The sequence below is a fragment of the Phacochoerus africanus genome, chromosome 2 (assembly GCF_016906955.1).
Source record: "Phacochoerus africanus isolate WHEZ1 chromosome 2, ROS_Pafr_v1, whole genome shotgun sequence".
Classification (NCBI taxonomy): domain Eukaryota; kingdom Metazoa; phylum Chordata; class Mammalia; order Artiodactyla; family Suidae; genus Phacochoerus; species Phacochoerus africanus.
In genome coordinates this window covers 103,925,725-103,943,287 of record NC_062545.1, presented here as the reverse complement: position 1 = coordinate 103,943,287, position 17,563 = coordinate 103,925,725, and the positions used below count along the sequence as shown (strand labels likewise).

The 17,563-nt window shown below is 40.0% G+C and overlaps 1 protein-coding gene across 1 annotated transcript in view; it reads right to left on the bottom strand.

Annotated features, from left to right (window-relative positions):
* The window catches only part of DCC (DCC netrin 1 receptor), a 1,209,032-nt gene extending 1,191,741 nt beyond the window's left edge, over positions 1–17,291 (bottom strand). Inside the window, exon 1 of the mRNA XM_047769428.1 lies at positions 17,181–17,291. Coding sequence (XP_047625384.1) covers positions 17,181–17,271 — 91 coding nt within the window. The 5' untranslated portion in view covers positions 17,272–17,291. The remainder of the gene's footprint in view (positions 1–17,180) is intronic.
* Between the last annotated feature and the right edge of the window lie 272 nt (positions 17,292–17,563).

Below are 17,563 nucleotides of genomic sequence, written 5' to 3'. Positions count from 1 at the left end.
TATTTATTTATTCATCAGTTTATTTATAGCAGTATGAACTCATGGATATTTATTTCATATTTTGGGTTATGATGCAAAATTTCCTGATCTATTGTGTTGTTCAGATTGCTCTGGCTTTGGCCATGGAGAGGTTTCAATTAGTTTCTGTGTCCCTTTGGTACACTCTGTCACTGGGGTTTATTCATTTTCTTTTCAGGATTTATTTACTTATTTTATTGTTATTTCCCCCAACACATTTTTTTTTCCACTGTACAGCATGGGGACCCAGTTACACATACATGTATACTAGAAATCAACCACAGGAAAAGAGATGAGGAAAAAAAAAAAAAACTACTACATGGAGACTAAACAACATGCTACTAAAAAAACCAATGGGTCAATGAGGAAATCAAGAAGGAAATTAAAAAATACCTTGAGACAAATGATAATGAAGATACAACCACTCAAAATCTATGGGACACTGCAAAAGCAGTGCTCAGAGGGAAGTTCATAGCAATACAGGGATGGATTGGGTTTATCCATTTTTAAAAACAATTTCCTTACTCTGTTGACTTATAAGATGCTCCAGGTTTATCTTACTTATTTCCAGCTTAAGTCTTAGAATCAGTTATTTCTCCAAAGGACCCTTGTCCTTTCACTGGAGAATGCTTTTAGAAAATAAGACTTGGGTGCTACTAACATTTTTTACATACATGCACTTTTGGAAAACAAAAAAGGAGGGATTCTCTTGATTTTGGTTGGTTGTATGTTTTGTTTGGTTTTTTTTTTGCCCTTGCTTTTGGAAGATGTCAGATACAACTAGTGAATAAATAGATTAAAAGTCAGAAGATTTGGGTTTTTTATTATAGAGCCAGTAACTTCCATGCAATCTTAAACAAATAATAGACCACCAATCTTCATAACCTGACTCATAAAACATGTAAGACAGATGAGCTCTTCTGCCCACTTTTAGATATATTGGGAAATGAATGTAGATAGTGGATGAAAAAGCCATCAGAAAATATAAAGTATCAGATAAACATAAAGCAACATCATCACTAGCATCACTTATCAATTATTAATTATTATAAACTTTCATGACTGAGTACTTGGGGAGAAAGGGCAAAGGGAGAGCTATTTAAGTTGAAAAATTCTATGCTAGGCTACCTGCCTTTTGGCTGCAAAATGTACAAAAAAAATCTTTTATGGGCTAATACCCTTCATGCATTTATAATTAAGGATTTTGGAATCCTGAACCAAAGTTGTCTATACATTTTGAAGCTGTGCTAAAAGGAAAAAAAAATGGAAACATTGATTTCCAGCACAGACTTATTCCAGTGGTGCAGGGATCTAAACTGGCATACTCAGCTACTAGATCTCAGAGTTGAAAATGTGCATGGTGACATTTGTCCATCCCCATGCAAGATGTCCTTTTGAGACCTTCCTAAAAGTATTAGGATAAGGCTTACTGAAAAAACCTCTTCATTTAAAAATTACATTATTTATCGTGCCAAAGTTACTTCTCAGGTGACCTTGTCACTTCTCTATCCCTTTTCTCCTTGGCTGTCTCAGATCAGCTTGGGAAGAGGTTGGTGAACAAGGGAGCCATGACTGGTGATGGAACCTATACCTGTGGTAAGTGAGTGGCTGACTCTTTGCTGTAAAGAGTTCATCATTTTTCCTCTTGTCTTCCAGAGCTGGACACATAAAGAAGTATGCATACAGGAGTCCTTGCTCCTCCCAAACACCTTGCCCACCAGACTCAATCCCTCTCTTTTCATGAAGACTTTCTGACAGCATTCCTCTCTCTTCTCCTCCTCTATCTGTACTTCTCAATCATTTGTTTTTTATTTTTTAAATTGTTATTTCCCCAATACATTTTTTTTCTACTGTACAGCATGGTGACACATTTACTCATACATGTATACATTCTTTTTTTCTTTTGGTTTTTAATAATACATTGTCTTGTGGCTTTGCTTATATTTTGTTTTCATGTTTCAGTGGCCTAGGTCTTGGTCTTATCCCCTCAAACATTCTATTAACTCTAGGAGAACAGTGGTAGTATCTTAGATGCTTTTGACATCCACCATAAGACCAACAAATACAAAACACCAAGCATGATCTCAATTAGCATTGTTGAGTGAAAGGATAAAACCAGAAATAGCTTGGCGCTTACCACATTCCAAGGACTGTGATAATCCCTTAGTGTGATTCTCCTGTTTTCATTAACCCAGCAATGGTTTTCCTAGTTTTAGGGAGGAGGACCTTGAATTATAATAAGGGTCACAGAGCCAAGATTTAATCTTGTGTGTGCACAACTATTTCATGGTGCTTGTTCTTAGAATTGTGGTGTGGGTCTCAGTTAACTTCTCTGGGACCCTGCTTCATCATCAGCACAATGAAGTATTCATCTCAAACAACTGTGGAGGTCCTTTCCTGCTTGACTGATGTGTTAAAACACAAAAAGTATTTATATTTTCATTCTGGGTGCTCCTCTGGCCTCCATTGAATTGTCTTGGTTTGCACTGACTTCTACAAAAATAGCATTTTAACTCCTTGACTCAACCCAGTGCTTAGGAACATTCTCCTAAGGAAAACATAAAATCTATCCCTGGGATTACTCTGTAGGAAGTAATTATTCACCTCTTTTATCTTGTTCCATTTTCATACCTATGAGTTGACAAATGCCCTAGATGCATTAGTAACAAGGCTTAAAGAGAATGGCAAATCCTATAGACTTCACATATTTGCATTTGAGTATTTGCAGGATTTCCTTAATTTTGAATTTTTTTCCCTAGAACTCTGTCTGGGATGTTGCCAATAAAATTAGTAGCAGTGCCACATAAAGAAAAGAATCAAGCAAAGAGAAGTAGAGAAGGAAGAGGAGAATAAAACAAACTTCTCTGTAAAAAGCTTAGTCTTTAAATGTAAAATATCCTTAACTGAACATTGTATGGCTTGTGCATAGAGTAACCAGATTCTGGAGTTTTTTTGTGGTCTAGTGAGTTAAGGATCTGGTGTTGTCTCTGCTGAGGCTCATGTCACTGCTGTGCTCATTTGATCCCTGTCCTGGAAACTTCCACATGCCTTGGCCATGACCAAAAAAAAAAAAAAAAAAAAAAAAGCAACCAGATTCTACGCAAACTTAATAACTCTTATATGGGAATCATTTCATGAGTATTTACTAAATCATTATTATACATCCAGCACGATTAAACATGAAACACAAGTATTAAACATGCTTCTCCAAAAAAAAAAAATTATCCTATCAAGTTCAGTATATATCCTGATATTAAAATTAAGCTGTTTCTGACAGTTTGAGGACCAGGTAGTTAGCAAAACAAATAAAACAAACAAACAAATAAAACATTCATTTTTAGATGGCATATTTTAGGGGGGTCAAGACTTTTAAGACCTAGATAAGATGGTCAAGGTACAAGTTATTTGTAAACCATCAAATAGGTACCCATCTTCTCTAATTGTCTTGCTGCCTCCCCCAAATTATTCCATCTGCCTATCAGCACATTGTCTAAAATGCCACCTACACTGCTAAAAACCCTTCAGAAATTCTCCCAATCCCATCCCCACCCCAGGTACCTAATTTAGGGTGACCAGCCATTCCCATTTGCCTGGGGCTTTCCCACTGTTAACAATGAACATCCTGCTTCCTAGGAACCTCTTGGTCCCAGGTAAACTTGAAGAACTTGTTGCCCCCTAATTGCTGCAGCAACAGGACAGAGCCATCCTGCTCTGGCACAACTATTTCTCTCTGTATGCCCCATTCCCTCTGCCTGCAAGTTTATTCTTGCTGACTTTTGTTTGTTTGTTTGTTTTTAAGGTTTTAAACCTGTGGCATATGCAAGTTCCCAGGCTAGGGGTGGAATCAGAACTATAGCTGCCAGCCTACGCCACAGCCACAGCAAGATGAGATCCCAGCCGCGTCTGCGACCTGCACCACAGCTTGTGGCAGTGCTAGATCCTTAACCCACTGAGCTGAGCGAGGCCAGGGATCAAACCTGCATCCTTACGGATATTAGTCAGGTTTGTTACCACTAAGCCACAATGGGAATTCCCTCCTTCTCTGCCTTTAATTCTTTCTTGAAGATTGATTAAATTATCTTCTCTAAACTATAGGCTATGAAATGATTTTTTTTTCCCCTGAGAGGCACTTTCACCCCTCTATAAATAGAATTTTACTCTGGGGGAAAAAAAAGCAGCCTTACATAACCTTTCACAAAAGCCCTACTCATTTTCTACCAGGACCTAAAAAGGGCCTACAGTTCATGAGCGAAGCAGAAAACTTCTCCCACCAGGAGCAACACTAGTGATTTTCATTCAGATTGATCCTATCTGCACAGCTGAGCCCCCACTGTCTCTTCTTGTAGAGTCTGATTTCCAGCACACCTGTTAAAGCTCTTCTGCCAGGCAGAGCAGAGGGAAAGCTTCAAAACCTTTCACTGAGCTTTCTGTCTGTAAAGCTTTACTCTTCTTCAAAAACCTCAGTTACACCCCTTCTCCCCTGCCACAGGGGCCCAGGCAAATGAACACTTGGTCTGTTTCATGCCCTGAAGACCATTCCCCATCAAAAGGCAAGATTCAGCAAGGGGTCACCATCAGGGTCTCACATTGACCATGTGTGTGCCTTGAGCATCAGACCCCAGAGGCAGAGAAGGGAGGGTGGGGAAGGACCCAGGGTCCCAGTGTCCCTTTCAACTGCCTGCCTTTTTCCCTGTGTCTGAGTATCTTTAAGGAAGAAAGGTGTTGGGGGGGAGAAAATATAGAATGTAAACCAGCAGACCCTTTTAAAATGTGCTTTCTTACTTACCTTAAGCATCAATGAGAAGGGCAAAGGCAGATGGAACACCCAAAGAGAATTTTCAAGAGCCTTTAATCTCAATGAAAATGAAACATGTCATGGTCTCTAAGAAATACATTAGCCACTAAAATACAAACTGAGATACTCTTGAATACTGGCATAGTTTGCCATTGCAAGACCAGCTCCTAAAGCCAAAGGCCTTCAAAGCAGCTTCAAGCTAAGACTAAACGAGTAAGGATGGAGCTTTTTCCTGTTGACTAGATTATTACAAAGAAATCAAGCCCAAGGTCACTTCCCTCACTGGATTTTCATTCTACTAAGGCAGAATTTCTCAGTCACATGGGATTCTAATTCAGTAAGTCTGGGTCTGGACTCACTTTCTGTTTTCCTAAAAAGCTCCCAGGAGATGACAATGCTGCTGGTCCATAGACCCACCCTTGGAACAGCAAGGTCCTAGGACACTGGTTCTCCACTTTGGATGCACTTTGGAACAATCCATGGAGGTGGGATAACTGCTTGTGCTGGGCCTAAATTAATTGGTACAAGCTATGGCCAGGCATTAATACCCAGCCAAGGGGAGAGTCTTCCACCAGAGGGAAGACTCACAGGACAAATGATACCTGGCACCGAACATTGACTGAGCAAGCATTAGCATCCAGGTGTTCATGCTGAGTGGATACTGTAAACAGTGGATCTGCAGGAAATGCATGTGATTAACCAAAGAGAAGTTAATGGAGAAGGTTAATTTGAATGAGGGGTCCCAGGAAGTATGTCATACAGTGTCAAGTTTGATCAATATTGTGCTGCGTCAGATCTAAATTAGCTTCACCTGTTAGCCTCTAAATAGTAAAGGTGTGGACCATGGCCTGCTACACCATGGCCCAGTGAACTAAGCATGTGCTTGATTCCAAAATTGCTATTAGAGTTTGACATATTTTATTTCTAAGTCTTTAAAATCAACTTCAAAGAGATTGAGGAAAATTCTAGAATGGCCTGTCCATGCCAGTGCAATTTTCTACTTGTAGACTATTCTAGCATAAATCTAGCCCATATTAAGATAATGCTAAAAATACTTAAGAGTCAGGCATTGGAATGGATATTTTTTAATTGAACGGTTGGAGTGAGTTTATCTTCAATTTAGAGGTGAGAGAGAGAAGTTGGAAGTCTCCATTTTACAGATGAGGAAGTCAAGGTCAAGCCCACTAGATGCCAGGTTTTCCCTCTTAGATGGTGCCACCTCTCTCATCACAACCAAAAACCACAGGACCATGTGGTGACTCCTCTGCAACTCAGCAGCAATGGAGGAAAGGTTGCAAGCTCAATGACTTCTAAATGATCTGTAAGTTAAAGCTAAGAGAACATTCATCTGTTTTTTAAGAAACAGTAGCCGAGATAAAATGTATATAACAGAACAAATTAAAAAATAATACCTCAGGTTCAGTTTCATTTTTAATTCACCAAGAGTTATCAGGCAAAGGAGCCCAGAGGAAAAAGAAACGCCCCTGTGCCAATCTTACTTGCATAGAAAAGGTACAAGGAGCCTGTTTTGCATGCTTATTAATAATCATTTGCATGTAACTAGTTCTTTAAACTTCTCAAAATTTGTGTTTTTTTTCCCCTTGTTACATTAGTTATGTCCACACACCACTGTAAGGTTCATAAATTCACATCTGATAGTTAATAAAGAAATTGGGGCAAAGATCACCTGTGTAATTTGCTTAAATTTTTAAATGATGATGCTGAGATTAGAAAATGGTCTTTGTGTAAACTCATTTCAATTCATTCAACCAATATTTGTTAGTATGAGTAGCTACTGTTTTCAAGAGAGGATCCAAGGGTATTATCTAGCCTCAGCTAAGACAGGATCATGCTTAGTTTCCTTGGCCCTGAATAAGCTCATCTTCTTTCAAGCCATTTGGCTTCCACCCACTACAAGGCCTTTGCATTCACTTTTCTTAACTAGCCTTTTATCCCTGGCTATCCCCAAACATGCCAGCTTTAACCAAGGTAATTTATTCTTGGAGTGCCAACCACAACTTTCTCCAGAAAGGCTTCTTTGGGCTACTGTCTGAAAAGCTCTCCTATAATATTCTCTTTTTCTCAAAGCCTTATCTCATTTGAAATTATGGATTTCTTAACATATTTATTTGACTAACACTTCCATTCCACTAGTCTCAAAGTTCTATCACTGCCTTAGCACAATGCCTGGCACACAGTCACCAAATAAGGGAAGAAAGTACACAGAGGTCTGGGAATGTATTTAGAGCAACAGGCCACCAGATCTGCCAGATAAAACTCAATATCCTCATTTTTTACCATACCTCAGCTTGGAATAAACATGATTGACAGCTGTGTACACTCCCTGTGTTTTGTTTTTGTTTTGTTGGGGTCAGTTAATTTAAGGATACAAGGATGAATGAATTGGCTCTCTCACCCCATCTGGCTAGCATTAATATATTAATGATATAATGCATAAACATGATAGTTGATATTTTTTCAGAGTCTACCCCACTTTGTGGTTTTTTTTTCTCTTTTTAATGAGTATTTTGTCCTGCCTTGTAACCTATTTAGCTCTCTGCGTGTCACCTTCCTCCTGATGATCAAACTTTGGAGGGCAGAGAGATATTTCAGCCTTTCATTTAATTCTTGGTAACCCATGGTAAATGTGTAACTATTGTCTTAAACAAAATTCTTGATCTTATTTGATCCTTGTAATACCTCAATGATTTTGTTAGGAATTGATCATCTTACCTGAAAAATGATAACACAGATTTTAAGGGAGACAAAATGTGTGCCCATGAATGACTGTATATAAAGTAAACACTGTGCTAAATCTGTATTTTCTTTTACATGACTTGGGAAAAGGTAGTTAGAGGAGAACATTTAATGTGGGGTCCTTGATTAGCATAAAGATATAAACAAACTAGAGGTAATTTGGGTAAAAAAAATAAACATGATCAAGCTTCTGGAGGTGTATGGAGAAAGATTAAATGAACTAAATATTTATAGTTTGGTTAAGTGAGGACTAAGGGGGGAGACAAGAATGATTTATGGCTAGAATCATCCAACATGCTTCAGCACAGAAGACATAGAATGCTACTGAGGAGGGCAAGCGGGGGCCAGGGTGACAGGAGTGATGGGGAGAATATTTAGAATAGGACTATCTCAGACGAATTGTAAAATGAAATTTTAACAGTAAGATATGCTGCTGAAAAAGTTTCCCAAGGGAAACAGTGAGCAAACCATCCCTGGAGATAGCTCAAACCAGAAGAGAAAATAACTAGAAATTGTCCTGCAGGGAACAGCTCTGCCCAGACATTAGACATGAAAAGGAAAGCTTTGCAGATTTTCTCTCTAATTTATATTCTTCTGGGATCCCAGGAGGCTGAGCAAAGATGCAGGAACAATAGATTGAGGACTCTGGGCACAGGGGGTTTGCTTAGATGTCTCAGTCTTGGCTCACATCTCTAATGAGTCGGCACAGAGGCAATGCACCAGAGAAGCCACTGCTAGCATAGCCAAAGCTTTATGCCATCCAGGGCCCTTCATTAGTCTGTCCTATGGGATGAGGTGAAACAATTAGAACCCCAAACAAAAAGTGGGAGCTGTGGGAATGCCCTCATGTAGGCATGGATATTCGTTTGAAACCTGCAGCCATATATGTAGCGATGATCCTCTGCCTATATATTTTACCGTATTGGAAACATACCCAAGTTCAAATGGCCAGAGTAGGATTTTTAATTCAGACTTGGTATCTACCATTATAACTCTCTGATTCGGTCATCTTTGAGTTCCATCAAATTCAGGAGATTTATAAGGTTCCTCAAGTTAAGCCTCGTACCCCAGCATTCTGACTCCCCAAAGTGATATGTTGCATAGACATAATAAACAGGATAAAGCAGGACATTGACAAGGCCAGGGTTGCTCTAGGTAATCAACAAATTTACAGTGGCTAAGGACCTCTTTTTCAGTTTAAAACAAGTTTAAATTCTGGAAAGGTGTTTAGGCAAAGCCTGGGCTAAAATAATCATGATGCAGTACCAGGAAAACTTCCTAAAAGTTAGACAACCAACCCCATCTATACCTAAAAGAAAATGTTGCTTAGGAGCAAAAAAAAAGAAAAAAATAACTACTAATAGAATTGATGCCTCAAAGAAAATCACTGCTCGGTTGGAAAAACAGAATCATAGAATTATCTTGCTGAAATCACTAATGGCCAATAAATTTATGAGAAAAAATGTTTGACCTTATTAGTACTCAGGGAAATGCAAATTAAAAACATGGTGAGATGTTAATTCACATCCAGCAGATGAGGACAAATTAAACATATGACAATATCAAGTATCAGTGGAGACATGGAACAAAGGGGATTGTTTTATGTTCCTGGTGGGAGTTTCAGTTCATTGCAACTTATCATTGTCCCCTAAAAGTGAAGATCCCCTTTCTTTTTTTTTTTTTTTGTCTTTTGTCTTTTTGTTGTTGTTGTTGTTGCTATTTCTTGGGCCGCTCCCGTGGCATATGGAGGTTCCCAGGCTAGGGGTTGAATCGGAGCTGTAGCCACTGGCCTACGCCAGAGCCACAGCAACGCGGGATCCGAGCCGCATCTGCAACCTACACCACAGCTCACGGCAACGCCGGATCGTTAACCCACTGAGAAAGGGCAGGGACCGAACCCGCAACCTCATGGTTCCTAGTCGGATTCGTTAACCACTGCGCCATGACGGGAACTCCCTGAAGATCCCCTTTCTATAATAGCAATTTCACCCCTAGATATACACCCTAGACATAGTGGCAAATCTGTTCCATGGGACATGTACAAGAATGTTCATAGCAGCATTATTGGATATTAGCAAAATAGTGACTTCTCAGAAGTTTATCAATAGCAGATTGGATAAAATGTGGTTAATTAATATTATGGGATATTATACAGCAGAAAAATTGACTGAAATGTAGCAATACACATGCTTAGAGATTAATTTCAAATATTTAATATTTAGCAAAAATGAAAATCAGAACAATACCTTATATTTATTTTATAATGGTCAAATACAGGCAAAGCAAAATCATATGTTAAAGATACGTACATATGTGGCAAAACGATACAGAAGGCAAAGGACTAACACAAAATTAAGTGTGGGTGGGCACATGGGTTTCATTATAATTACTGTCATTGTGATCATCGCTGTTACTATTTTTAATTATAATAAATACCATATATATAGTATAGCTCATAATTTAAATAAATCATCTGTTAAACTAGCAGTATAACTAGAAGTTGCCTAGTCCACACCCTCCTTTAACAAAAGAACTATGTTACATAAAGAAAAATGACATCTAAAGTAATAGCAGATTTCAGAAATGCTACAGACCCATTAGTTAAAACCAATTAGCTAGTGAGGGACTTAGATCTTGATTTAGAAGCTCCTCTTGTACTTTAGATACAATCATAACAAAATGCAGTCCATTATTTCTCAGCAAGTCAAAAGTAGAAAAGAGACAAATTGCTTTGAGGAAGTCTTGCAGCTGGAAGTATTTCCAGCTGGACAAAACAAGAAGATAAAATGCATTTTACAAATCAGGAAGAAAGATCTTAGGAAAACAAAGCAATAGTCCATGGCCATTTGATGGAAAATAAACAGTCCTGTATGATGCAATAGCTTCAGAAATCATCCCTATAATATCAGAGAATATAAGAGCTGAGCCACAGTCATGCCTAGGGTCTCTTAGGACAGGTTAAATTATTTTTAACATATTTAAAAGGCAGCTAAAAGAGTGGATAAGTATTTTTAAAGACTTTCAAAAATTAGTCAAATCAGAAAATATTGCTGTTTAACAAGAAACTTTAGTTACTAAGAAGATTAACTGGAATTAAGTAACATTTATATTAATGATTTAATTCCTTTATTGTCCTATAAAATTCTAAAGCAGATTTAAGAACATTTAAGATATCAGAGTAACATTGGTATTGATAAGCTTTCTTATCAGGTCACAATACACTTAGGAGTTAGAATTTTCATTAGATCGCACCATGAAGATTCAGTTAATCCAGTGAAATCTTTTTGTCCTAGGTATGCTCAAGAGTAGCCTTCTGACAAGAACCAACCTTAAAGATGAGCAAAGGACAAGAGCGGAATCCCAAAATTTCAATGCATACCCCTGTGAAGTCCCATCAGAATAATCAAGAGTGGTATAAAGGGACTTCCCATCTTGAAATGGAAATGACTAAGTGAGCAAGAAGTCAGAGAATTTGGATGTATGAAATTAAGCTAAAGAACATTATGAAAATAAGAACTAGGTTATAGGTACTGGGCTTACAGAATTTAGCAGAGAAGAGAAACTTCCTCACCTAGGTCACCTATGTCATAGCAATAAATTTTAAAAATATGATCAAGAAATACAGAATGACTTGTATGTTTTCTGGTTGAACTTTTCCCCCAAGAAATGAAAGCTGTGAATAATTTTGTCTCTAATAATTCATAAAAAAGCAACATGTACTAGTATACCCACTGTTGATGGCAGATTACCATCAACAATGAAAAGAGGGACTATTCAATCATACACAATATTGATATTGATTTCTAAACCATATCATTGATAAGTTCAGGCATTTCTAAACCAACAACCCCCTCCCCCCAAAAAAAACGTATTTACTTAACAGTTGAGTTGAAATTTCAGGCTGAAATTTGTCAAAGAAGTTTAAAGCACTACAGTAATTTTGATCATCAATCAGCTGACCTATATTTCTGTGTATAAACACAGTGCTAGAACAGAGAAGTAAAAGGAAATAACAGTCTCCTGTGGAAGGAAGCAAAAGCATAGAATACTAAGTGAGGGTGTAATATACATGTGAGACACAATTATAAAGGTTGTATAATAATTTGTATTTTTATATGTAATTTTATATTTTTTTTTTTTTGCTGTTACCCATTTGGCATATCTAACATGTCATTTTATCTAAATTTTAAATTGAACTTTTTAAATTGGCCTATGGGGGGGATAATATGGATTGTTCATCCTTTTTTATTGACAAGTTTAACATTGGCTTTACTTGAGGTTTTGTTTTGAAGGAAAATGTCTTAAATGCTCTTGGGTCAGTGCCATGCTACTGATTTTGTAACACCATTAAGAAGTGCTTTGATCTCTGAAAAGCAGTAACTTGGAAGAAAATTAAATTTCTATTGTTCCAAATAGATAACACCCTCCTGAAAAAAGGATCATGCTAAGGCTGGCGTAATTTATTCTCCCCCTAGTTCTCACACCTGCCTGTCCTTAATGAGCCATGAGCTCTGAAACTTCAAAGATACTGGCCAAGAGGCCACTTTTATTATCCTACAGTAAAAGTACTACTTAGCTGTCTTTAGAGTCTAGTTTAACTTTCCACAAAAGAAACACTCATGAAAACTTAAAAATGTGTTTTTGAGGCAAATCCCCATGACTTTGCAAAGTGTAATACAGCATGTTAAACAGACTACATGGATCAAGACCCTGGATTCCAGTGAGAAAGGCTTTCCTGAGTTGTCTTCAAGGGAGGGGATGTGGATGCTATAAAGTTTACAGGTTAGAGCTGAGATTCTGGAGATACAGGCTGGAGAGACACAAGCAGCCCACTGGCAGGCTGGAGAATAATTCATTGGACATCGTGTTGCTATTTAGCTTGGTGTGTTTCAATCAAGAGTTAGTGAGATCCCAGGCTACGATTCATGAAAGTATAACTGTTGTGACAATTCTTTAAATTCTTCAGTCCTCCCCTAGAGCATCAAAATAAAGAAACAGAGGAGGAAAAAGAAAATTCCCTGTTTACATTTTGTGAATTTTAAATGTGCATAGTATTTATCACTCCACTTTAGGAATTGTCATTACAGGATGTCCCAAACCAAGTGGCATCTTTATCTTTAGTTACTTACTCAAATAATCCTTGGCAGGCTTATGTCATTATTGTCTTTACTCAGGCAAAGGAAAGGTTTCTCAAAATTTACATCTACAGTCCAACTAGGAGATTATCATCTGAGGTAGATTACTCCATCAGCAATTATCATATGAACTGGGAGCTGCCTAACAAACATCAAAATAGAGCAATGTGTTTCTCACTTGGTGCAAGCTTCTGAACTTCCATAGACCATATCTATGGAATGGTGGGAAGATCTCTAACCAGATAGGGAAAGCTCACTCACTAGAGAAATCACTATGGTTTCCCAAAGTATATTTATATAATTACCATTATCTCAATTCACCCCCAAGTTATACATTTGGGAAGGTGGCATAGAAGGTAGAAATCCTTACTTCCTTGTGTGTTTATGATTGGAGTTTTTGTTTTTGTTTTTGTGGGGGGTTTTGGCCACTATGTGCAGTGCCTTCATGTGGGATCTCGGTTCCCAGACCGGAGGATTGAACCTGGACCACAGGTGTAAAAGTGCCAGTTCCTAACCACTAGACCACCATATGATTGGGTTTCAATACACAAAAATACCGGAAACAAATGCATTCTTTCCTAGTGTAATTACTTTGCCTGGTAGAAGTGTGAGGAAGAAAAATTCACAAGCAAAATTTAAGATGACAAATGTTACAAAAAAATAGCAAGAATATTTGCTTTAAAATGTACTCTTGGGGCCCAGTCTTCCATGGAAAGAAATATTCTGTTCAGAAACTGAGCACTACATGCATACAGGCAGCATCACCTAAAGATAAAAAGTGTTCACGTTGGGAGGTCAAGATTTAAATTAGAGCTGTTTCCAAAGGCGAATGATAGTATTAGATGGGCCCCACTATACACAGCAGGAAACAATCTATGAGCAAATCACAGGCATTTCAGTGAATTTCAGTGATTGGATGAATGAAAGAAGAAATGTAAGCCAGAGAAGAATAAATATTTCCTCTCATAAAAGATGTTTATCAGGATAACTAGAAGGCTGAGATTCCCTTGGAAAATGAAGTATCATCCTTTTCCTTCTCTAGACATAAGTAAAAATATCTCCTTCCATCCAAAAATCACCTCCTCAAATCCCTTGTCGAGCTTGCCATTGGCTGAGAAAATCATACATTCCTGTAAATTCCTCGTACTCTGGAAGAAACTTCCAGCAGGCTTCATTCAGGAATTTGGGCAGGATTAAAGCTCTTCCACTTCAAGGAAAACAATAGGGAAGTTTGCTGAGAGGTTAACTTGCCAGAGAATAAACGTAAGTCATACACACTGGGAAGTTATAAATCTCGCCCCAGGAAAAAAAAAAAAAAAAAGCCTATCAGCAGCTCAAGCCAGCCCAGCTCTTAAGAGCATTAAAGCAAATGCACTAAGCCTAATATATTCACATATAACACATGTGGTGGCTGTTTCACATGCTTCATAACTCAGAGGGCAACGGCTGCTGTGTGGGAAATGGATGCTGTGACAGGTCCCCAGTGATTTATACTGCAGCACACACAGAGGAGTGGACATCCAGGCTGCCTGGATGCCCTCAGGTCTTGCCATGCTCAACAGAAAAACCCAGATGGGGGCATCAGAGTTGCCTTGGGTTGGGGCTGGGGGGGTTTATGAGAGAGAGAAGAGAGGGGAGGTAGCAAGCTGCATTTCACCACGTCCCAACGACATAAACTCACATTGATTATCTTTCAATAGAAAGTAACCCAAATATATGTATGAAAATTAATTAAAATTAACATGTATGTTATTGCTATTAACATGCTACTTCATTCATTAACATCTAGCATGTAAAATTTTCAGCTCGTCTGAGATCCCAGGACTTAGTGCTTTGCTTGTGGCTCGAGTCAAACAGAGTAGATGGTACCTTGAAAAAGCCAACTAAAAAGCCATCAGCCTCCTCCTCCAGCATCAAGTCCATATCCTATGCCCACACTGTTCAGGGACACCTTTTGTTATGTCATAACAACTTCACAAAAATCTACAGCAGCTCCAGACTTTTATCTAAAAAGCAGAAAATACCCAGTGCTATTGTGCTAGTCTCCATAATCCTTTGTCACCCAATCAACAAAGTCTTTAAAAACATCCTGCTGAATGGGAATTTCACTGCCAGTAAACTAGACACTTGGCCTTATTAAGGGCACCTCCTACTGGTCCTTTCATGGAGTGAACTGTGCTTTCTTCACCATCAGTTCTCTGCCATGTCCCTGAAGAGGGGAAATTGCTATTGAAAGAGGAGGAACAGATTAAGGGGCAAAGATCAGAGTAAGTTGAATTAGCAGTATCTTGAAACTGCACCATCCACTTTCCTGGGACTGCAAAGAAAATCACATTTGCAATTAACAGAAACGAATTTAGAAATAGAAATAAGCTTAAAGATTTAGATCCATAAGCCTATCCACAGGCATATCCCTTGTATATTTTTGTCTGTCTTGCAATCACAGACTTGGCCATTGAGGAGTTAATTAAAATAAAACAGTATATGGTCCTAGCTCTCTAGACAGGAAAGTTAAATAAGTGGGAAGGGAGGTATTTAATGTAGATATTGGTAAAACATAAATAAATCCATCTCCCCTCATTTATCCCCACACTTCACCAAAGACATTTGGAAAGGACTTTAAAATATTTTAGTGTAACTAAAAAACAAACAAACAAACAAACCAAAAGTCACTGTCAATTTTTGCACACTTTCCTTGTTTAATGTAATATTTTCATCGGACCCACTTCAGGCTGGGCCCTGTAGACTTTCTACCCAGTGAGGATGCCCCTCTGAACTTCCCCTCTCTCTTTGGCAGTCTCCCAAACTGCACAAGAGCGAAAGTCAGTCTTCTGTGCAGAAGGAAAGTGATCCTCACCACAGCATCTAGTGTCTGCAGGAGCAAGAGGAAATTTCTAAAAAGACACCTATTTCTTCCTGCGGGGATAGCCCCATGCCCCGCCCACCATCCGCAGGGAGTGTTCGCTGAGGACAAAGCTCCAGGAGAAGAGCCTGGGAGGAGGAGACCGGCCTGAGAGGGAGGGAGGGAGAGAGCACAGGCTGCTGAGCCCCAATGCTTGTGCGCGTGCACCCATATGCGCGCGCACACACACACGCACACACTCCTCTCCCTGGCTCGTGCTCGCTCGCTCTGTCTGGCCACAGAGAGGTGAGGAGTCGGGTTTGTATGGATGCGAAGATTTCTGCTCCTGTGTCAGGATTTGAGGAGCCTCGTGCTAGCTCCGAGACCTCTGAATCCTTAGTAACCAGAGAGGCTCATACTCTGCTGGTGTTTGCAACCCTGGGCCGTGCAGCACTTAACAGGAACAAGAGAGCTGGAGCTTTGAGTTCCCAGAGGTTGGGGGCTTGGTCATGATTTACATTCATTCCTGGCTCAGGTTGGGGCGCTCCCATCCAATGCCTGGCCCCAGCCGGTGGGTCCTTTTCTTGGGGATTTAGGGAAAGGTCGTTTCCGAAGGGATCTGAATGCTCAGCCGGCTGCTCCCCGCCCCCCTCCCTTTCCCGCCGGGCCGCTCCCTGTACCCCAATGTCCATCCACACTTGTGGTGAGGCCGGCAAAACAGTGGACATTATAATGATACATTTTGCTTTTTATTTTTTTTTAATTCTTTGGTCCATCGAAACCTCCAGCTCAATATTCAGAGACTGCAGCAGCCTTCAGCAGCCCTCAGATCCCTCTTTTTCCTGCTGTAATCCAATCCAGTGCCCCGACAGTTTTGCCATTTTTAATTAGGAACCGCGGCTTGCCAAGTGTCAGGGCCGGTGGGGCTGGTTCTCCAGAATATCAATCATCTGGAGTTTGGAAGTGTCCTGGAGATATTTGAAGACTTAGCTTAAGAACTGCATTCATCGTTAAAAAATACCATAAAATAAAACACGCCTCCTTCCTCCTGGTAACTCTGCACCTCTTTCGCACCACCATCCCCTCCTCTGAAGTACCAAAACACATTAGCGGTCCCTTTCTGGATTTCTCAAACAGCAAGATTAAAAAGCCAAACCAGAGGTGCATACAATCACAAACGACAGCCCCACCATCTGCATTCCGCACAGACTCCCTCAAAGCCCCCTCCATGACCTCCTCCAATTCCTCTCTTTGGTAGCTTTCCGAGGCTCTAAGGATCCAACCCAATTCCTTTCAACGACATCCCCATCACCTGCCGCCTCCCTGCTCCAGCCCGTCAGCTCTCAAAGCCAACGCAAGTATTTGCAAAAGCAAGGTGCAGGAAGCACCAGATTTGCTAAAAAGGGAAGGGTGTCCCTTTCCCCAGCCTCCAACATCCTCCGCCCCCCTGGGGGGGGGAAAAGTCTTCCCATATTTTATCATCAAGGAGGAAATGGGGGACAGGGCAAGCAAGCGTAGAACATCTTGCTCTTTCTCCCTCTCCCCCAATTCTACTACTCACCAAAGGAAATAAGAAAGAGAAGGAAAGGGGGTTAGGGGGCGGGCGATGAGAAGAAAGGAAAGAACCTCTTACCGGTGACTTGGAGATGTGCGCTGAGCAGGGTAGCTCCGAAGAGTACAAAAGCCAGCTTGGGTACCCAAACACATCCAAGACTATTCTCCATATTTCAGCCAACACCTTCGGGGCCGGGGGTCCTGGGCAGCGGCAGCACTCACAGACATGCACTCACACACGCATGCACACATGCACACACACGCGCCGAGCCCCTTCAGCTTCCTCCTCCTCCTCCTCCTCGTCCTCTTCCTCCACCTCTTTCTCCACCTCCCCTGCGCCTCTTCTGCCTCCGAAGCCTTTTTTCTCGTCCACTGACAGAATCAGCAGCAAAAAGCGGCAGCAAAAAGTTCCATTCGGTCCAAGAAATCCTGAGCCCCAGTAAAATCTCAGAAAACTAACTC